Source organism: Photinus pyralis, unplaced genomic scaffold (assembly GCF_008802855.1).
Source record: "Photinus pyralis isolate 1611_PpyrPB1 unplaced genomic scaffold, Ppyr1.3 Ppyr1.4_LG3b, whole genome shotgun sequence".
Classification (NCBI taxonomy): Eukaryota; Metazoa; Arthropoda; class Insecta; order Coleoptera; family Lampyridae; genus Photinus; species Photinus pyralis.
The window spans coordinates 26583143-26605125 of NW_022170510.1; the positions used below are offsets into that span (position 1 = coordinate 26583143).

General features: G+C 41.9%; 2 protein-coding genes across 2 annotated transcripts; one reads left to right on the forward strand and one right to left on the reverse strand.

The window, feature by feature from the left end:
* Positions 1 to 1558: 1558 nt before the first annotated feature.
* On the reverse strand, positions 1559 to 21981 carry LOC116166451 (cytoplasmic dynein 2 heavy chain 1). The gene is made up of 47 exons (XM_031481401.1): positions 21864 to 21981; positions 21681 to 21817; positions 21469 to 21633; positions 21285 to 21420; positions 21118 to 21241; positions 20149 to 20279; positions 19874 to 20106; positions 19730 to 19829; positions 19535 to 19683; positions 19271 to 19486; positions 19058 to 19227; positions 18824 to 19016; positions 18549 to 18776; positions 18125 to 18504; positions 17885 to 18079; positions 15616 to 15862; positions 15208 to 15569; positions 15046 to 15161; positions 14850 to 15001; positions 14632 to 14799; positions 14430 to 14588; positions 14244 to 14383; positions 13982 to 14198; positions 13704 to 13934; positions 13460 to 13660; positions 13161 to 13372; positions 12973 to 13111; positions 12802 to 12921; positions 12570 to 12752; positions 9925 to 10148; positions 9558 to 9876; positions 9406 to 9513; positions 9200 to 9356; positions 8837 to 9151; positions 8609 to 8787; positions 8324 to 8562; positions 8169 to 8274; positions 7982 to 8119; positions 4330 to 4466; positions 4160 to 4286; positions 3735 to 4110; positions 3461 to 3684; positions 3195 to 3417; positions 2983 to 3148; positions 2755 to 2935; positions 2493 to 2707; positions 1559 to 2449 (listed from the first exon to the last, which is right to left on the reverse strand). The coding sequence occupies exons 1-47, from the start codon at positions 21979 to 21981 to the stop codon at positions 2203 to 2205; spliced, it is 9003 nt and encodes a 3000-aa protein (XP_031337261.1). The 3' UTR covers positions 1559 to 2202.
* Positions 4438 to 5308, forward strand: LOC116166965. The gene is made up of 2 exons (XM_031482185.1): positions 4438 to 4541; positions 4594 to 5308. The coding sequence occupies exons 1-2, from the start codon at positions 4527 to 4529 to the stop codon at positions 5260 to 5262; spliced, it is 684 nt and encodes a 227-aa protein (XP_031338045.1). The 5' UTR covers positions 4438 to 4526; the 3' UTR covers positions 5263 to 5308.
* Positions 21982 to 21983: the final 2 nt, after the last annotated feature.

Sequence of the window (21983 nt, forward strand, 5' to 3'; positions counted from 1 at the left end):
AATGAGATGTCGCCATGTTCGAATCTACATTCAAAATAACATTTTAATTTATGCACTTAATAGCCACGTCCGACTCAATTTTCCTTAAAGGGCAATTAAAAATGTGAAATCAAAAGTTATAGACTAGAAACCAATTTCGAAAGAAAATTCAAAGGGCTGTAACTTTTGAACTAGTAGCCCAATCTTGGAACTGTTTGAAATTATGGATTCTACAGGCCACATTCTATAAGAAAATTTTTTCCGGGTCGATCTGAGACAATTTTTTTTTCGGGGCTCAAAAAAAGGCAGTGTATAACCTTCCTTTTTACCAAAAATCGACTACACCAAAATTTCTCGGGAAAACACTTTTTCTTATTAATTTTGGGGCGTAGAATCCAAAACAATTCGTACTTTTTCTATTAGACTTCTCAATCAAAAGTTATAGACTAGAAACCAATTTCGATAGAAAATTCAAAAGGCTGTAACTTTTGATCTAGCAGCCCAATCTTGGAACTGTTTGAAATTGTGGATTCCACAGGCCACATTCTATAAGAAAATGTTTTTTCCCGGTCGATCTGAGACAATTTTTTTTTGAGGCTCAAAAAAGGCATAGTATAACCTCCTTTTTTACCAAAAATCGACTACACCAAAATTTCTCGGGAAAACACTTTTTCTTATTAATTTTGGGGCGTAGAATCCAAAACAATTCGTACTTTTTCGATTAGGCTTCTCAATCAAAAGTTATAGACTAGAAACCAATTTCGAAAGAAAATTCAAAAGGCTGTAACTTTTGAACTAGTAGCCCAATCTTGGAACTGTTTGAAATTATGGATTCTACAGGCCACATTCTATAAGAAAATTTTTTTCCCGGGTCGATCTGAGACAATTTTTTTTTCGGGGCTCAAAAAAAGGCAGTGTATAACCTTCCTTTTTTACCAAAAATCGACTGCACCAAAATTTCTCGGGAAAAGACTTTTTCTTATTAATTTGGGTGCGTAGAATCCAAATCAATTCGTACTTTTTCGATCAGACTTCTCAATCAAAAGTAAAATAGACTGAAAACCAATTTCCAAAGAAAATTCAAAGGGCCGTAACTTTTGAACCAGTAGTCCAATCTTGGAACTGTTTGAAATTATAGATTCCACAGGCCACATTCTATAAGAAAATTTTTTTTCCGGGTCGATCTGAGCCAATTTTTTCTTCGGCCCAAAAAAAGGCATAGTATAACCTTCCTTTTTTATCAAAAATCCACTACACCAAAATCTATCGGGAAAACACTTTTTCTTATTAATTTTGGTGCGTAGAATCCAAAACAATTCGTACTTTTTCGATCAGACTTCTCAATCAAAAGTTATAGACTGAAAACCAATTTCCAAAGAAAATTCAAAGGGCCGTAACTTTTGAACCAGTAGTCCAATCTTGGAACTGTTTGAAATTATAGATTCCACAGGCCACATTCTATAAGAAAATTTTTTTTCCGGGGCGATCTGAGACAATTTTTTCTTCGGCCCAAAAAAAGGCATAGTATAACCTTCCTTTTTTATCAAAAATCCACTACACCAAAATCGTACTTTTTCGATCAGACTTCTCAATCAAAAGTTATAGACCAGATTCTCTAAGGATTAAAATCTATATCATGCCAAAGGGCCCCGAGGGTGGTTGCCACCTCATCTCTACTCTAAGCTCTTGTTCTTCAAAAGCTAAATTGGAAAGTAACTGCAAAACTTCGAGAAAAACATGTAGAATTGTAGTACTCTGAATTTAAATTCCAAAAATTTCGCGTTTCCCTGAATTGTCTCACGTTTAATTGCATAAAAATTAAATTTGGACAGCAATCCTGTATGACTTCTTCTTCGGTATTTGAATTTACACGCAACGGACTGTTACGCAGGCTAAGTCAAATAAGCCGAGATCGGCCCGCTAGATCGGTACGCCATCTTTTTTTTTAAGTCCCGACCATCCCCATCACAATTTTTCATCTTCGGTAAGGGTCGACGAAGTGCGATAACTTATTTATATCGCAACAACATACCTACAACTGTGCACCTGTGCCATCGCTTACTTAAATCAATTAAATTCTACTTTGATAAAGTCCCCTTATCAAACATCTGCTAAATAATTCTCAAATAGACCCAAAAATTCCTCTACCCACACTGCTGTGGAAATTTGGGGTTAGCAACAAATTTTTGTTGGACCAATTAAAGAACATACCAAAATTTGGGCCTAAAATTCGCACCTAATATCCTCCTTAACTCCTCGCTTGGACAAGAAGTTTTTCATACTGTTCCAAGACGTATCTTGAGTACCCATCAACCTCAAAACGCCTTCTAAAATATCACGGATTATGTCAGGTGGCGCTCGAAGCGAACGAATTTCTGAAAGCGATTCGGTCTTGATGTTTCCCACGGCTGTACGGGCGGCATCGATCAAAGGTTTCACTTCGGACAGTTCCTCCTCGATCTCCTCTTTTCTACAATTCGTTATTCAGACGCACGCTATTCAGAGTAGCTTACCTTTTAGCTAGAAAAACACTTTCCTTCTCGGTGTGCTGTTTCAGCTTCTCCATTTCGTGCTTTTGCGTGTTGGCGTTCTTCATCGTACTACTGATCATCTCAAGTGCCGCGTTTGCCTTCTCCTGTTTCTGCGACAACTTATCCTGCTGCTCTTTCGCCTTCAGCTTTAATTCGTCCACCACGTTCTTCGCGTCTGTCAGTTTGGTCACCCCGGCCTGAAAGCATCGCTCATCGTCAGCTGTCGGCAGAAATTGAAACTCACCTGCAACTTTCCCTGCCTTTCGGAGATCACGTTTACTTTATCCGAAAACACCTCGATGTAGGTTTTGACGAACGAAATGAACCGCGACGGAATCGCAATGCTTTGCTTGACCATGCCGTGAATCTCGAAGAAGCCGTCCACCAGGTCGACGGTGGCTTTCTTAATTTTACTCTTGTTTTCGCTGAAAAAATTGAAGTTGATTTTGAACGCTAATAATGTGGGCGCAACCTTTCAATTAGCATGCTTGGGATGCTCTCCAGTGTGTCTTTGCCCCATTCTGACGTCCAAATGACATTGCAATGGGTGTAGAGCGCCGGGCAGTTTGAAAGTAGCTCAGAAAACTTGGTGTTATTGCTTTCGATGCAGATCACCAGATGCAGCTTCTTCTTGATACCTAGAGTTTGGAAATTGGCGAAAGTTGCGCGACGAGATTCACTTACGCTCGGTAAAGAAATCGATTAGGCTTCCATCGTAACTAGCCCGTCCAGCTTCGTCTTTTAGACCTGCTGCTAGCGATTCCAATTCTGCGAAGGTGTACAGTCCGGGAACCTCTCCAGAGCACAGCATCGCGCTTACTGTGTCAACGACCCGCTTGTCGTTTAAATTGCTGTCTTCCAGCAGCAAGAAGGTCTCTTCGCCTTCGACGGCTGCGTGTTGAATTGCCTAGAAAACTGGTATTATTCTGGAAGCAATGCAAGGTACCAACCATTTTCAACTCGTTATTAAACTGGGGATAATTGGAAAAGATTGGCGCCACGAGCTTTACCGAAAGCAGCGCCGATATGATCTTCACTGAAGGCTTTCTACCTACACCAGCGACACCAATCAGTAAAACATTCCCACCTGGCTCCACTAAAGCTTTGGCGATCTTCGCGGTCAGTTGGACCAATTCCGGGATGACTAGCACCTCCAGGACGTCACCTTCGCGTTCTTTAAGCGAAGGAATCAGACGAATGCGTCTAAAAGCGGGACTCACTCACCGTACTGGACGATTCCTTTTTTGACAACGTCCGTCCACTCCTCAACACCTTGCTTGTGAAGCAGTGAGACGTGAGGAGAGGCGACCACCTTCGGAACTGGAACAAATACGTGCCGCTTACAGTCTTGCAACAAGCCCGCCTTATTCCATTGCATCTTTAATTGCTCCCTCAGGATGTCCTCGAATTGGGCGCGATGGTTTTCGTTCACTAATCTGTCTTGAAACAGTCGCAGGGCCTCGTAGACTACAATTTCGAGCAGATACTCCTCCGCGTCTTTGTCCCCCTCTTTATACATCAGAATCCCCCGACACCACCTTGTCAGCTCGTTTAAACTGAAATCGTAGTGACCTTCAACGAGATTAAACTGCTTGACGACCTGCAAAATTCCAAGGTTATGAGCCGTTAAGTGGGCCACCAAAGCGAACCTCGTTGTACACTGTGGTCATCATCATTACAATCTTCATCAGCTTATTGGTAGACCACTTTTGTTGCTTTACAATTAAGGGCAAGTACAGCGAGTATATGGCGTTGATACTTTCTTGCTCGGGTGGGCTGAAATAGCGTACTCAGAAGGCGCCAAAAGCAAAGCTCTTACCTAATATTAAAGACGTGTACCGATGAAGTGAATCTGATAGATAGATTATTGATGGCGGTTGCCGAGCAAGCAATGGTAATATTTCTCACACCGATCCACTCGAGACTGCCATCAAACAACCCGTTGTACTGAATAAACTAAAAAAAAGATCCAGTTAGCACGCGCCATATTTTTCAGTTTAGATTTCGAAAAGCAAAATGTCAATAATACGCGTAAGTATATTGCTTGATCTTCTGCAGGGCGACTAAGAGAGGGTTCCCGTAGATAATTCAAGAGTCAGATTTGATGAATAATAGGTCGATGTTTTCGCTAAAGACGGTTAATACCGAGTTGGGGAAAATGGACGAGATCATCAAAGAAAAGGATGTCATAATACAGAATAACTGCGAGAGAATTCAAGAGATGGAGGCCCATATCGTCGAGCTTGAGGGATCCCTCCAAAAATCGCTGCGGGAAAAACGGGACGATGAGATACTCGTGAAGTACAACAAATTTATACACGACATCATGACCAAGCACGAAACCGTTATGGCGCAGAGGAACGTTATATGCGACCACTTGGCCTGTCTCGAGACCGGATTTGCCGATTTGGTGACGAAGTACGAGCGACTCAAAACGATTCTGGCCGGGTACCAAGCGAACCAGGCCGTTTTGGTGGATAGGGTCACCGAGCAAGTCGGCAACATCGAAGTGCTGCAACAGAGGTATGACAAACTGAAGAGCCACACCAACGACAAGCTTCGTGAGGCAAACGCGCACGTTGCGAACATGCATAGAAAACACGCGGAGGAAATTGCGAGCGTTAAAATTCAACTGCAAGGACAGAAGGACAAGATTACCGAATTGGAACAGAGTCTTGCCGATTGTCGCGGTGAAGCTCCGGTAAAGAAGAAATTATTGCCGTCCATCATTAATACGTTTAAGTTTTATTGAACGTACGTTTTGTTGTTATTAATTAATAAAAGAAACGTTATTCGTACGATTCTGTTTTCTCTCTAAAGCACTATACCCAAATTGTGAGCACAAACTGACCAGAAATGTGAATTAATTAGGTTCATAAGAACAAGACATCTTCGTTCACCGCGCTTATGTACTAAAAACAGCATGTTATTATGTTATTATCTCCCGACATACTTTCGTTCAAGTTTACTATGAAGCGGTACATGTGCAAATTTTCCTATGAACAAAATCCGAATTTGAAACTGCATACCGGTTATCCGTTACAATAGTTTACATCAATCAAAGGATTCTTTGTAATTTGTTTACCTTTATTTTCATGCCTACTTTCTGTCAGGAAATTTTAGTTTCCATGACAGAGGTAGAGCAGACGTTTCCTGCCGCTTGTCACTTTACTGGCCGCACCTGTCACTTTACCGGCCTCATTTATGTCATTTCTAAATGTCTACAATGACTCCTGTCATCACTGACAGATTGACATTAATCAAGTTATATATAAAAATTGAAATTTTATATTAAAGTACGATTTCGTGTAAAATGTAATATAAAATTCGTCAGTAAAATGACCTTACCTGACGGTCCCAAAGAGGCCTCGTACAATATTTCCTCGCCAGTAATGTGTCATTTTCCTGACTTTTATGTAAATAACAATTAACCTAAACACGCGGTAGAATAACGCATTGAAACAGCTATTTTCAGGTATTATTTGAAAGCAAATTTTTCAAAAATCCAACGATAAATAGTACAGATCCACAGCAACATTTTGTTTGATATATAACTCCCTCGTTAAAATCTTCTTTTTTAACGTTAAAAGCACACACGATAATAATTTCGACGAAATGACGGCACAGTTTTCTTTTGTAATGCGGCAATTAATTTCAACTTTTGCAATAAAACCCTCACGTACGATTACGCGACTGTTTAACACTAGAAGCCCCAGAACGGGTCAATTGACCACATTTAAGATTTAAATTTATATATCGCCCTTATTTTTGGCAATAAACGTTTGTGGTTCTCTGATGACTGATGACACTAAATTAATTAAATGAAAAAGTTTCATTGTAACTCTAAAAAATTGGAAAATTTGTACCTATGGTACTCAACTAGACCCCCATATGTTTTTCGTTGGTGTTTGTACTGTATTGGATAACTGTGACTTACTTTTGACGCATCGGTTTTCGTTTTGTTTAACTCTCCATAAATATTGTACGTTTTAAGTATAATTATACTTAAGATTCTTCATATACAGTGTGTTCGAGATAATATCAATATCTCATGTGGTTGATATACAACAAAATGGAGAAATTCGTGATATATATATAATATTTACAAAACTTATGAAATCTGGCATGCCGTGTGCTGTCAGGATGCGCGGTGTCGATTGTCTCACCGCACAATGCACATCCTGACAGCAGAGGGCATGCTAGATTTCCAAAGTTTTATAAATATGTATATGTTGTCATACTGCAAATTAGTTGATGTTTTTAAAGATCTTAAAAAGAGCATAGACATTGCATTTGAAAAATTCCGGTTGAACCGGAAGTGATGCCGGACGTACAGACCGTAATGTCAAATACCAAATTATATTTATCAAATTTTTCGTATCTAGCCAATTAAAAAGAGATATTGAGGTGCGCGTCGTATCTCGAACACACTGTATATAGTTAATAACAAATAAATTTTAAGAAATAACAAACAATTAAATAGTAACAAAATTAACGAACTTCAATATAATATAGTAAAACATCTCAAAACAACTATCGGAAATACAAAATTCAGTTGAAATAGATATAGGGTCAATCGATCCCCCGTGGGGCCCGTAGGGGGGTAACAAAGTTGGGTTTCCTAGTGTTAAATCTACCTCGATTATACGAATTCGTCTTGAAACTTTCAGTTGAAAATAAATGTTACGCGATCTAAAGTGCCGCGCGCTCTACTTACAACACCTTAAAACTTTGATCATTGTTTATACAAGTGCCGCCCTCTACGGCGCTGAATTTTTTTGAATCGCTCTTTACTTGTTAAAGGTATAGCAGAAAATCTGCGCCCCCATGCTCAGTAGGAACCGGTAACACTGTGGCGTTTTGAGGCTTATCTGCTCGCTTCTTATCTGAAAGCGCTTTATTCTATTGCATTTTAGTTCTGTTCTTTTTCGCTATGAAGCGGTACACGTATAAAATTTCCTATACTGGCAAATTTGTAAATTCAAAACGAAATCTTTCTAAGCCTAAAGCGACCACATGTTCCGGATGTTTTCTTTTTAGCGCATTTTTTAAGAGTTAAAAAAATGTGCTATTGTTTGCGTTTTGTCCGTCCGTCCGTCCGTTTTGAACTACTTCTAGGGGAATGGTCCTAGAGTCCTGGAATTTTTTGCAGTAGGTAGCCTATACCTTGAAGGTGTGCCAGACGACCATTATTCCCACGAATTATTCCCTGAGATCAGTGAGCGACGGAGCCTGGGGGGGGGGGGGAGGAGTGGAACTAATTTTATCCTACATGGTACTCTAATGAAAGGTCTCAACGAAAGGAATTAATTTCTACCAACCATAGCCCTCCTCCTCGTCTCTTATCGTGATCGGGTTATTCCCTTATACCTCAAGAACGGATTCTCGGAAGAGGGTACTCACAAAGGGCATTTGCACAAGAGTTGTGCACAATTTATACTTGTTTTCTTTGGGAACACGCAAGTACGTACCTGTTGAAGAAAAGCGATTAACATATTCGTGCCCCAAACATCATTCTTGAGCAGTTGTAGTTGCCTAAAGTACAGTACCAAATGTCCCTTCTTTGGTTTGAAGATTCGTCCTTTGCTGGTATTAATTACGAGACACGACTGTAATTGAGAACGTTTTAGATACGAAAATAATCGCGCAGATTTTCACCTGGATCAACTTCTGCAGCACAAATTGCGGCGCCAAATTCGCGCTGCAATGGATCGTAACCATTTCGACGTCGTTCCTTTCCTTCGCCAGGTGGTTCAGAATTAAACTGCGCAGATAAGTCTAATGAATTTGTTATAGATCACTGTAAAAGCTACCTTTTGGCCGAGCCGCGAGGTCCCACCAGCAGGAAGTGTTGCTCGTTGCCTGGAGTGAACCATTTTCTTAGACAGTTGAGGGTGTAACACGTTTGGGGTGTGAGAATAAGAGGAAGATCGGTCGTGGTGTCTTCCACGCTCAGAGATGGCGTTGAACTGTAATAGTCAACGCTGTCTTTTTCCATGTTGTAATAGAAACAGAACGAGGAGGGCTGCGGTTCACCTAACCATTCAAAGACCTGTGCAGTTTCCGTTGAGATTACCCTAGCGGACAGTTCAACAGACCTGCTCGGTGAAGACCTGACGTAAACTTGCCGCCAAGTAACCACCTAGTGCGTAGAGAATTCCCACTGCAAACTCCAATTTACTGGACACGTTAGAGATCTGGAAAAGTGCACTTAGGGCGACTGAAACTTGAGCAGTTGTCGTAACCAGTTCGCTCTCAGTCATCACCCAATCTATGGCTACAATAATTTTGCGGTGAGAAACTTACAAAGGTACAGAGACGATTACCTTTATAGAAATAGTCGGAGATATACTGCCCGAGAACTCCTTGAAGATCTTCGGGTTGCTGGGCTAGGAATTTACTTACAATATTGGAAACGCTCAAGTCCTCTTCGCTTAGAAAAATTATTCCCAGTCGCGAGATAGTCGCCGGTGAAACGTAACTTAAGTCGTGCGTTTCAAAGAGGAAGTTAGCATTTGGACCGAACTGTATCCTCCACCCAGACGGGAGAGATAGTAGTTTGTTATCATCCAATACCGAATTGAGAGATTCCACCCAATCAGGATCCATGTCTCCATCGCAGACGATCCATGAGGAGACATCTTCAAGATCAACGGTCATAGTCATAAAAATTGGACATGCATAGATACCTAAAGGCTCCCCGGCAGCTTGCAGACTATACATCGTGAGCACTCCGTCGCTCCACTGTCGCGATTCAACATCAATTTGCCCCAGTAGCAGGTGCCTAGGCATACTTTTGGGGTTGAACACGTGCTGCTTCAGACTTTTGCCCATGTGCGTCAACGCCTAGAAGCAACGTTCTGAAAGCATTGACACGAGCAACCCCGAATCTTACGTGGAAAAGTAACCGCCTCAGTGTAGTCTTACCAGATTTGGGCGGTCCTACAATCGCAACTCCCATACGCTGCTTCAGCTGTTGGTAAAGCTCAACGCATTTGGCGATCTGTAACAAAAGGTGTCTAGCTGAGGGAGTCAACCGTTCCATACCTGTCTAGAATTAATTTCCAAGTTTAATTCGGCGTAGCTCTTCTCCAAGGCTGTCGTTAGGGCGTCGTCGGCGAAGTGTTCCACTGGTGAGCTGGGGAAGACATCGCTTATCAGGTTCTCGAACTTGACGCGATCGGCGTAGGTAAGCTTGGAGAGGATGTCGACGCGGAGCGATTTTATTACCAGCGCCAGTTCCGTTTCCAAGCTGATGCTCGAGGAGGTCTTGAAGTAGTTGCGAATGTTTTTACCGCAATTGTTCAGCACAGTTTTAATGGAGCGCAATCCCCAGTCGTAGTGTTGTTGTTTGCTCAATAGTTTGCTGAAAATTGTTTTATGTTTGTGGTTTTAGGAGAAGGACTATACCGACCTGGCACCGGTAAATACTTCCAAGAGTTTGCGACTGATCAAGCTGGCGTATTTGTATCCATCGCAATGGAGCAAAGTGGTAGCGATCTGCTCGTGATCGGGATGCGTCATAACGACCGGTCGAAATAGCTGCTTAAGTCCGTCGGGTAACTTGTTTCGCCCTCCGTAATTTGCGCCGGCCGGGTTTAACGTGATGAAAATTCCGCAATGTTTGTTCAGCTCTATCTGCAATAAAGGGATTGGCGGTTTGTGCCGGATGTAAGATCGCCGACAAAAGTAATGATAATCGGAAGCTTACTGCCACTTAGGCAACCAACCATACGTGATCTAAAATTGCAACGTTGAGGTGTAAGTTTTCCGGCGGGGATTCGTGTGGGATGGGACGCATGGCGTCGCGCATTGTCGTGCTTGCTTCGGCGTTTCTTCGTCACTGCCTTGATGCATTGAATAAAAAATTAATTCAATGCTTGATGTAAACGCTACAGTAATATTAAATGTGTGGTATAAGTACAAAAATTAGATAGTGTATGGTTGGTTGCCTAAGTGACAATAAGCTTCCGATTATCATTACTTTAGTCGGTGATCGTAGTTACCGGGCCCGTGAAGTTGGAGTGTCGACTTGAAGAAATTAAGTTCCAAGTATCTCACAATTTTGTGCTCCTTATGCTGCTAATGTGAAAGTTTGTTCTCATTAAGTTAATGTGTAATTAAATCATTAATTAAATCGTTTTGCTATTGTGATGGTTTTGTCCGTCTGTTTGTCCGTCTGTTATCACCGTCTAACTCGAGAACGAAAAGAGACAGCGATGTCAAACCTTCGCCAATGGATGTCTACAAGTTCAAGGATCAGTATACTATTGAATATAAGCCGGATTAAAAGTTGTGTTTCCGAATGCGAGCTTGGTGTTAAAAATTCCCCCATTGAAAATCCTATGCGACTCTTCGTATCTTGTATTTGTTACGTTGACTTTGAGCAAATGTAACAAAATTACCAAAAAATAACCACACGGTAAGCTCAGGTAAAGTAGAGGTGGGCCGGGGTGAATAATGGGGTTCTTGTACACTAGCAAAAATGAAGGGAAGGGAAGGGAAGGGAACCGAATAGTCTCCACTTAGTCTTTAGTAAATTTCAAAAGAGAAAAGAGAATGCTCACCTAAAGGGGAGACAAGGCACACTAAGATATCCTTGTTCTGGTCTTTATTTATTTATATATTGTCCCTCTTGTTCTGGGCCCTCAACAGCTGCTTTTTCCCAATTACAGAGTGACCTACATAATGCTTTTTAGAGGTCTTAAGTTGTTCTATACTACTCCGGTATTTACTTTACGAATTAGGAAAACTGCAGGAAAACCTAATTCGGGGTATCCAGCAGAATGCTCAAAACTGATCGAAAGAAACGCCCATCTCTGCCACAGATGAAAAATTCTTACCTCATCCCAGGTTCGAACACCCGACCTCCGGCTATGTAGCCTAATGCTCTACCACTGAGCACAGTCTTGATCAGCTAAAGATATAAAATAATTCACCCGCTTCTCCCACAAATTTTTTGTTGAAAACGCTTAATTAAGGTGAAAAAGGAGAGTAATGAAAAAGCGAGAGCGAAGACGCAAAAGAAACGTTACTGTGCACATAAAATAAAGAGGTTTGCGCCTAAGACGAGTAACTTTAGCGCATTTTCCAGGTATTGATCAATACTTCCATAGTCCATAATTAAAATGTCAAATAATGTCTCCAAAAGTAAGGCAGTTGGTATTGCGCAGTCTGCGCATGCGCATATTTGATTTTTTATAATATGCGACGTTTGCCTTTGCTAGAAACATCTGTGGTTAAAATTTCCAAAAAATATCTTTAAAAAAGGATGCTGGCATTTACTATAAGTATCTGGAGTGAAAATTTCAGCAAAATATATTAATAAGTAAGATTTTTCTTGGCTCAGGTACGCCAAATTCATAGACACAAATTCGGCCCTAAGCATTTGTTTTGTTGAATATGCAGTTCGTCAGCGTTTGTGTGTCAGTTAAGTGCGCCTTATGTGGCTAATCATGTACGGCCGAATTATTTGGATTGTTAAAAAAACACTGTAAATAATTTTCAGCTTTCTTATTTTATTGGTCACCCGCCTGCGTGCGGGGTAATATGTCCAAACAAACTTTATAAACTTTTCTTTTTGTTTCGTTGTGTTTTGGAATAAATGTTTGTCAAGTAATTAATTGTGTTTATTCGAATCCATTGTGCCACCCGGATAGAGTTTTTCTTTTCGTGCCCAAGAATTATTGTCAGGTGTTAATGAAAATTTGTGTGGTGGAAATTGATCGAGGATACCAAGTCTCTCAAATTGAGAGCACGAGGGGAGATTATAAAATTCTAAATTTCAATTTTGATTTGTTTTGACCTAGCTGGACGGGTGTTTTGTGAGTGGTGTAGTGACCGCATACCATTGCACACGCTAATTCACCAAATGTGAACAAAAAACGGGCGATCGCAATATCCACCTAGCCTTTGAATATATTCAAAGACCTAGCTCAAGCTAGTCATGCGAAAAATTTGAATTGCCCATTGACGGGATGAACACCAAATTTTAAATTAGCAGCACAAATTAGCACATGAGACACTTGGAGCTTAATTTCTTCACGGACCCACAGTTACCTCTCTGTCCAGAAGATGAAGAGTGCTTTGGTGTAATCGCAACGCGTTCTGTATGGGTTGTATCTGCATTGACACCGCCGACAATGTGGTCTCATCCAATCGGTTAAACTCATCAAAGCACCCCCAAGCGCCGCTCCGAACCAAACCTGATAAAATTTTGCCCATTGACGCTCCATCGATACCCTACAAACATAATTGTGTTTAAACGCAAAGAACCTGGTAACCAAGCAACCTCATCGCAATTAAAGACCAAAACCTGTCGACCCAGAAGACCGCCGAGCGCTTTCACAGATTCGGTCTTTCCGGTCCCTGCAGGTCCATAGGGATTTCCACCCATCCCTAAATACATACCCTACGAATTGTTTCCGTTAAATATAATACCCACTTCATACTAATCGCATACCTGAACCAACGTTAAGAAGCATTTGTCGGTTAAAGGGGTGCGCACCAATTTTGCTTGATTACCTAGGTATTCGTATGAGTACTCCATTTCCGCATTGGCCATTTTTAGAGTGATATTTCCGGACTTATCAGAGTAGTACCTGGGAACGTTGTTATTTTCAAAGCGGAATGGCAATGATAAAATCGTACCGTAACTGCTTTTGCCAGTTCCAATCGTTTGTCTTGATGACGTTGTTTTCAATCAAACCTTCCATTACGCTAATGTGATGGATTGTGTCCAGAAGTAGAGCCTTGAGCTTAATCTCGATCAGTTCAGAGTCACCATCGGCATTAATACTGTCGAGAGAAGATCCCTCTTTACTCTCACTGAAGTTGAGCGAGCTATAATGCCCTAGTTGTGCCTGAACCATAACAAAAACTGATTTAGAGGGGGGAAACCGGTTATGGTCTACAGTTCAGAGGAAGGTCTCCGAGAGATTTCTTAGTACCTTGTAACTAGCCAAAAGTTGCTTAAGAGCCATGTTTCCAATCGCCTGCTCGCATTTAGTCGTGAACCTCACGCTATCAGCCAAGCACAAAATTTGCGAAGGATACTTGAGGGGATCGGCCGACTCACCATCGCTCAAACACTGAACCAAAAGTTGTTTTAGAGAGTCCTGCATTTCGGTAACGAGAACGTTTAACCAGTTCTGAAAATGTCGTTTATTTTAGTCTCAATTGCAGGACTTTTACCTCGACGGGCTGATCGATGTCCACCAGTCGATTTAGAGGCACCACTTCCTCTTGCAACGAGCACATCGCGACGATGTTCTTACCACCATCGTCGAGTTTAATAGTGTGAATGCCGGCGAAGATTTTCTTGAGGTGGGATTGAATTACTTGCTCCCTGGAGCACTGACCTACGATTTCTAACAAATCGTCGTCTCCCAAAAAGAGAAACCTGGGGAACTTGTTCCGTTTCTCCTGAAGATTCAAGAGTACAATAGGAGCTAGTGGCCTAAAAAAGGTACCTCAAGAAAATCGTCCAGGCTGTTCTGGCATCTTGACAGCTGGTCTTGAAGATTAGTAAGCGTTGACCTCAGATTAGGGTAGCGAGTTAATGATGTCACCTTGAGGTCGTTTTGGATATACTTCAGTAGGTGCCGGAAATCTTTATCTAATCGACTAAAGCGGCTTTTCTCGTGACCCAAGGCACCTCCTCCAAAAATCGGCTCAAGGTACACCCACCTACAACTATGCAGAAAGCTTCTACTGCATCATCTTTTTACTTACTTTCTCTGCACTTGCGCCAGCGTCGTTAAGTACTCCTCCAAGTCCGTTAGCCTGGTCTCCCAAAGCTCGGAACGCTCGGAAAATGTGGTGTAGTCCGATGAGTTCTTCACTGACTGGAGAAGACTTTGATTGTCGCCAATCTGAAAATACCAGTGAGAAATACGTCACGGACACAGGTCGAAGGACCTTATTCAAAATGTCCTTAAATTCTTTAATTAGCATAACCGTCGCGCCGCTACTGTCCTGGTGCTCTGTCAGAGTGAACCTGCACTGAATGTCCCAATGGTCCAGTTCGGCCAAGGCCTGTCGGACCACAACCTCACTCGCCGCCTTTCTACTGATACCCTATGACGTTCGATTAGCCGCGAATTAATTCAGCGTGACCTACCTGCAACTGCTGCGCGTTCTCTATTAACCTATCAGAGGCGTCCAGAAAATCGCGCAGGAAGAGAATGTCAATCGGTTTGGGAGTGATGCCAAGCAGCGCGAATACCTCAATCCAATGATTCTCCGTGAAATCTTCGCCGCGGAGGTACTTGAGCACTGGCAAAATGCCCTAACCCCCCCTGTTTCAACCACGTCATTCCACTAACAGCGTGATCTTACCTGATACTTATTGATCTCTTGAAGAATGACACTGACAACAGGCGAATTACTCGATAATTCCAGCTTGTTCTGCCAGTTTCCCAAAGATTCATCTAGGCGATAGCTCTTCTTCCTAAACACAATCCACTCCTCGTTACCGAACTTTCCCATCTCTAAAATTTGGGGTCATCACCTAAATCGTTTATCAACAACTTACCCGAATAGAACTCCTCGAAGAGAAGCCACTGTTCTTCTTCCCCTCGGATGTCAGACTCCACCTCATCAAACATGGTAAACGTAACAGGTTCTAGATTAAATCGGGCGATATCTGCACTATTAAGGACATTAGCTAGGAAATTACGGCAGAGTAATTGCTTACGTTAGCTTTTCCTTGCGGCTGGCGAGGTAGTTCATCTGGTCGCGTTTTTCCTTAATGTCGTCCAGGTGACTTTGCAACTGTGCAAGTGATTGACCGGACATTTGTCCCGATTGAGATTTCTTTTTGATTTGCTCCCATTTCGCCGCGAACCTCTCCATGTCGTTGAGCAGGTTTTCACTCGCAATTTGTACAGTTGCTTTCATGGTCTCCATCTGTTTGGCGATGATGTGCTCGTAATTCTCCAGTAAGTTTTGTAACCGCTCCCAGGCGGCCTTTAATCTATTGACCGAGTCCACCCGCTCTCTGGTCCAACTACTCAGCATCTTAGACTTTCGCATCATTTCTTGGTACAGACCCTCCATCTGGAAAACTGGCAATGGAAGGGCGCTAGGATGGTTGCAAACTGACCTGCGCCTTCTGGTTGAGTATGTCCGAGTATGACGCGTCGCTTTCCCCAATTTGATCGACTGTTAAGGGTTGCTTGTTTAGCGTTGCGGTCGAGACGTCTACATATTCCTGAAGCTTAAAAACGTCTTGGGCGATCGAGTCTTTTAGCGACAAGGAAAGCTGCGACCAATAAGTGCGATTGTGTGATTCCAAATCCGATCGCAACCACGATAGGCCGACGATGAAACACCCCACCCGCTCTTCAGTACTACAAGACAAGTCTAATTGTGAAACTAAAAGGGTGGGATACGATATGGGGTAGGTAATCACTTCAATATCAGAGGTACCACATTGCACACACTGCAATAATATTGTGCACATTGCACAGCTATTGCACTACTATTGCACACATTGCGCCATTCTTTCACTGATATTGCTAATTTGTTTTTCCATATAGCGCAATAAGAACCAACAAATAGTGCTCCAATTTTAATTAAAAAAATTAAATGAAACTAACTCCATATTATAGAAATATCGTGTAGCAAGTTTCCACACGGTATATAACGACGGATTTACAGGGTGTTTTTTGGGAGCTTTAGTTAAACGTCTTTGGGAAAGTGAAATAGGTAAGTTTTTTGAAAATTTCCACTTAGGAGTTACTCTGAAGACCGAAATATTTTCAAAATGGTCGCACTTCCGGAAATACCGGAAGTAGCTAGTAACTTCGTTATTTTAAATAGCAACCCCTACTTTTTATTGCATTTTTGGATTCTACGTGAAATTTCAGTTCTTCTGATACCCACATGTCGATATCTACCATTTATGGCTTTTAAGTTATTTTGACTTTAAGAAAAAAAATGGCGGATGCAGTCGGCACCAGGGGCGGTTTTTGGGGGGGAAGCGACAGGGGCGATCGCCCCCCACCTAAACATACTGCTCAATTGTTTTTTTATTTCATTAGGTTTACATAATAATCGAATTAAATAGACCTAACCACAAACCACCTGACGGAAAAGTAAAATTGAATAAAATAGGTACACAAAATAATGCCGGCGGGGGCGGAATCGTGTATTGTCCAGACTGCGACTGACGACTGTACTTTAGCACTATCATTATCGCCTCTCGTATTTTTTCTGCCTTTGTCAGTATTCGGAAATTAATGCGGAAATAGATAGTTTAACAAAAAAACAGCTGAAATTGGGTCAAAGCTACTCAAAAAAAATTCACGCACACCTCTGCATCTGCAATTCTGTAGCTTTTTTATTCCCCCCCCCCCCCCCCCCCCCTTGATAATTGATTACTAAAAAACGGTTCTAGATATAGTAATCCATTTTTACCAGTGCATAGAGAAAGAATAGGGCTTTCTTTTACTGTACTTGAAAAAAAGTTAAGTTGCTACGACCCAGAGTACGACCGCACCTATGAAGATCCAAATTTGAAAAATAAAGACTAAAAACTCAGTTTTTTTTAATGAAATGACCATTTTCTTACTATTGCATTAGATAGAGAATCGAAATTGACAGATTTTGGTATTATATGTTCCTATAGCTATCTTTAACCGTTTTGGAGTTACATTTCATTGAACTGATACCATTTTTTTTCGGGTTTTCTTTTTAGTAGTCGGCCATGATTTTATAAAATTGAATTTTAAACATTTAATTTTTTTTAAAAATGTAGATAATTCACCAATTAAAAGTTCGGCTTATTTTCGAAAAGTTACATGGACGGCACCTATTATCATATTTTGCCCGATTTTTATGAACAGTCACATCACATTGCCTTTAATGACTAAACTAAAAATACTAACACTAAAACTAAAACATTCGTCGGGTCTGCTATTATGTAAAATAAATGTTTGTCTGTCTGTCTGTCTCTTATGATTGTCTAAACCGTTCATCCGATTGCGATGAAACTTTGGTCAATAGTTGGACGTATGCCCGCAGAATTAAAACACTCTCCTAAATTCCCACGCAAACGGGAACAGAAAAAAACAGGATTTTATGTTTTACAGTTAGAAAGAGACTTGACATTTAGAATTGTAGGTTTCTTCGAAGGCGTGAACGTGTACTATGCAAGAACTTCCCACGGAAGCGGTGAACACTACGGGAAAAAAACGGGATTTCCTAAAGGCCGTATGGCTACTAGCAATAAATAAATCTAAATGTGTTACCTAAAATGCAGTTAAAAGTTCATTTATATTGCCCACACCTTCGGTCATTATTGCACAAATATTGCAATACTACCCGCCCACCTATTGCACCCAGCGATTACCCCCTCGGTGAGATATTACCTTGGGAGCTTTGCGATCTCTTGCCCAAACGTCTTCGACGCCCTAAAATGCAGCTCCCAATGTTCCCACGTCGTCAACTGCGACGCGTCTAAGCCGCCCAACGTTAACCAAGACTGCCAGTGTTTCACAACCCCGTTCAACTGCTCGATCACCTCATCTCGATGCACGTTCACCTTTTCCAACTCGTGCTGGTGGCTGAAAACACAGACTCACCACAGTAACCGACCGTGTAGTTCTCACCTTTCTATAATTGGCGCGAAAATGTTCTGATCCGACGAACTGTTCACGCCCCTAAACCCTTTAGGAATGTCCAAAAATTGCTTGACCTGGTGCTGGTATTTTTCCTTCAACGATTCTACGCTCGGCGAAAGTTGCAGTTGGGAGTCGCGGTAAATTAAGTTTGCGTGTATTTCAGGCAAGTATAAGTGCAGGGTATCCAAGCTCTTCAGATACTGCTTTTCCAGAACCTTGTACAGTTGCTGATCAATGTCTGCCTTCCAGGACTGTGTCGACTGAAAACCTTTCCCTTCAACTTGGGAAATGATTTCTCTGATCGTCTTCGTCGTGTCTTTCCACAGGTGATAGTACTTAATTAGGTCGGTGTCGTTCAAGGTGGCGATCTGAAAAGTACATTGGAACGCAGCTACGACTGGCAAAGTGTTACCTTTTCCATAATCTGGTAATGGTAGGTTGCGAGCAAGTCGTTTTCGCCTGAAAGCTTCTCCACGACAGAGTTTAAACTATCAATGTACCTTTCTACTGATTCAATATCATTCCAGGAAACAACCTCCTGCTCCTGCACCAGTTTGGCCAACTTCAGCGCGCTTGCCAACATCATAGGCCGTTGCGATGTGATCATACGATCACCGATTGTGTTATGGAAATTGGCTATCTGTAATCAAAGTTGGAGATCTCCAACGCAGCTTTGATTGGTTTAACCTGTTGCAATACATTCGCGTGCTTCATAAACTTCTTGGCGTACGTCGCCGTCTCTTCAATATGGGGCGGAATTCGATACCCAAGCACGGAAAGCTGCCGGACTTCTTGTATCAGAGTAACCAAATCTGAGGAATAATTGACCCTCATCAATTTATTTGCTGAGAACTGCACGACTTGATCCGTTTCCTGTAAGCTGTTGCATCTTCAGTTGCGGGTCATTGAAATTGCGCTTACCTCAACGATTTATTTTTGATCCTTTGTGAAACTTCGCTGGTCCACGAATCGAACAATTCGCTGTGGTGCTGTTTGATGTCCTTTAGTAGTTGGGTAAGAGTTTGGTTTAGCTCATCATACCCTGGGAGGTCCTCCAAGATTTTGTCGGAGATTGCTTTTGCTTCCGTTGCCTATCATGAAATTACAGTAGGTACAATTTCTTCAGTAAGTTACCTTGGTTTCTAGCTGTTTCACTTTCATAATTTCGCTAACCACTTCAGGAACGTCATATTTGCAGGTTGAATCTGCACTTTCGGCGGTGAGCTGGGCGCTCAGTTGAGCCAAGTATTCCTTGAGCAAACTGAGCAGGTACTGTCGCTCATTTAACAATGTTTTCCTCACCACTGGCCTGTTAATCAACTCTGTGTACCTTTTGAACTCGTATAGAAGCTGGGGAAATAGTGTCGGTGAGCCTTTCAAAACGATCATTTTTTCTACCTGTCTAGTACTAATGCTTGTATTCGCCAACTGCTTCTTTAATTTGGATGCAACTCGTTCTTCAGCGGGTTGTAGCAAATACTCGTACTTTTTGTTGGCAAGGTTCCAGGCGGAATCAGTGTAGGGACCACACTCCAGAATATCCAAATCTGAAAAACCACCCGTTTTATACCACACCCGTCAATGTACCCATACCTTCGTAGGGCACAAAAATAGACTCAGTCTTCAGCTCCCTTTCCTCGGAAGCGCTAAGCAAGCGCACTAACTGGCGATGAATCATTCGAATATTCAGCACCTAAAACTCACCAAATGAACAGGTTGCGTAAGAAATCAACCGACCTCCTGTAGACGATTAGTGAGATCCAAAAGGCTTTGGGGGACGTACGGCTCACCAGTCCACGTATGCAGTGAGTAATTAGGCCAAAATATTTGCGTGAGCTGTTTACAAGACGAAGCCCAATGGCTTATAATCGTAATGCACTGCTCTAGAAGTTCGGTGGCGGCGTTAAATTCCATCGTCCAAACGTTGACGTTTGCCAAATTTTTGGAAATGCACTTGGTCACGTCGCTCGCTGGAATATTATTTTAGTTCGAGCCGATTGAATATCTCTTACCGATTAGATCCATAAGATACTGGGCGCGTGCCTTTGGATAAGGTGGATCGTGCCGCCACAGGTCGTCTAAAACGTTATGGGCGTTTTCCAAGAGATCTTCCACGTCGGACAGTGGTAGGGCGTCTAAAACACTATTTCAGAGGTAAGCGAGCCCATGATTAAGTGATGCATAGATGAGGCCATTGATAAATAGAAAAAAGTGGCGAATTAAAGAGCAAACTCCCAGCTAAATCGAACAATGCGAATAATATCAGGGACTATATCAATCCCACCCCCACAATGCGCTTGCCCACCCTTAGCAATGTAGCCCCACCCGAACTAGCCCGACAGAGAGAATTTAAGATCACGGATAATCCCCAACTCCAAATTCATAATGATGTTCCCTAATTCCAGAACCACTCCAAGTATAGCGCAACAAAATGTTTTGCACCTTGGACCCCAACACTTTCGTGGTAATAATTTATTACCACACCTCGACAGCTTGTTCTTCCATTATCTATTCACCGATCTGAAAATTTTTAACGAAGAGGAGTTCAGGAGCTCGGCAATAGAATTCATTTTTTGAAAATACTGAAAATATCAATTTTCATTCGGTAAATTGCAGAGTCACAACTAGGGTGAATTACAGAGCCATTCAAGAACAATTAAATCCAGCCTACTAGAGAACTATAGCGCGTTCGCACCCCCAGATTCAGTATGGGGTCTTATGGACTAATTGCCTCTCTTACTAGTTTGCGTCATTCTTCGATAATACTATCCTTGTTTCTAACGGCATTGATGTCAAATTGACATAATTATGATTAAATTGAAGTATTAAAACAAAACATAATCTCCTTGTGCTGTCATTCTCACGTTTGGCAAGCATGTACTGTATAGCACCATACTGAATTTGGAGGTGCGAACGCGCTATAGAGAGGAAGAGATTCAATAAAAAAAACAGCTTCTGTGATTTCAAAACATCTCCTTTACCTGAAATCCCGAGCCAAGGGTTCTATAATGTCCCTGAACGATATACTGGCGCGCTGGTCCTTTCCCTTCGAGTTTTTGGCGACATTCGCCCAATAATCAACCTCGTGGTCCAATGACAAAATAACTAAAAGATAAGCTGAGCCAATAGCAATGCCAATTATACTTACTAGACAAAGCGTTGATGTCAACATCTTGGATTGGGTGAACGTTGCTGGTTGGGGTCAAGACAATGCTCCGTAAACCCGCTTGCAAGTTCGCCAGTTGTCTTTGAACGCTATTGTGGCTGGCACTCTTTCGGTCTTGCTGTAACATTTGGCAATAATGTATAAGCTGGCTTAGACTTAAACTGACCTTTATCAGCAATGGGGAAAATACGTTCTGTAAACTATGATACAGGGTGGCCGTCGGGGAACCACTCACAGTAGTAATTTGAATTGTCGCCGACAAATTATCGTCAGTCAATACGGTCGGTGTAACCTTATAAAAAACCAGTAACTTATTGCATTGGTCAGGAACCTTTAAGAAGAAAGTTAGCGATCTAAATGCAGCATTCGCAGCCTCACCTGGGAAAAGAAGCAAATCGTTTCATTTGCATCATTCGCCGAGGCGTACAGCTTTAAACAATTTGCTGTAGAAATGAAATCTTCGAGCTCTTTTTCGCCGGTAACCGCTTCATTGCCCGGCAATCCGAAATGGATGCCTAAAAATGGGGGGTTGTAGTGATACGTGGCCAAGCGTGGCCTTACCGGTTAATGACACGAAAAACTTTTTCACCCCGCTATGCATTGTGGCACTTTCGCTTTGTAAATGACAATTGCTAAACCACGACCACCAGCTCTCTGTTTGTATCAAGACCGTCTCCATAG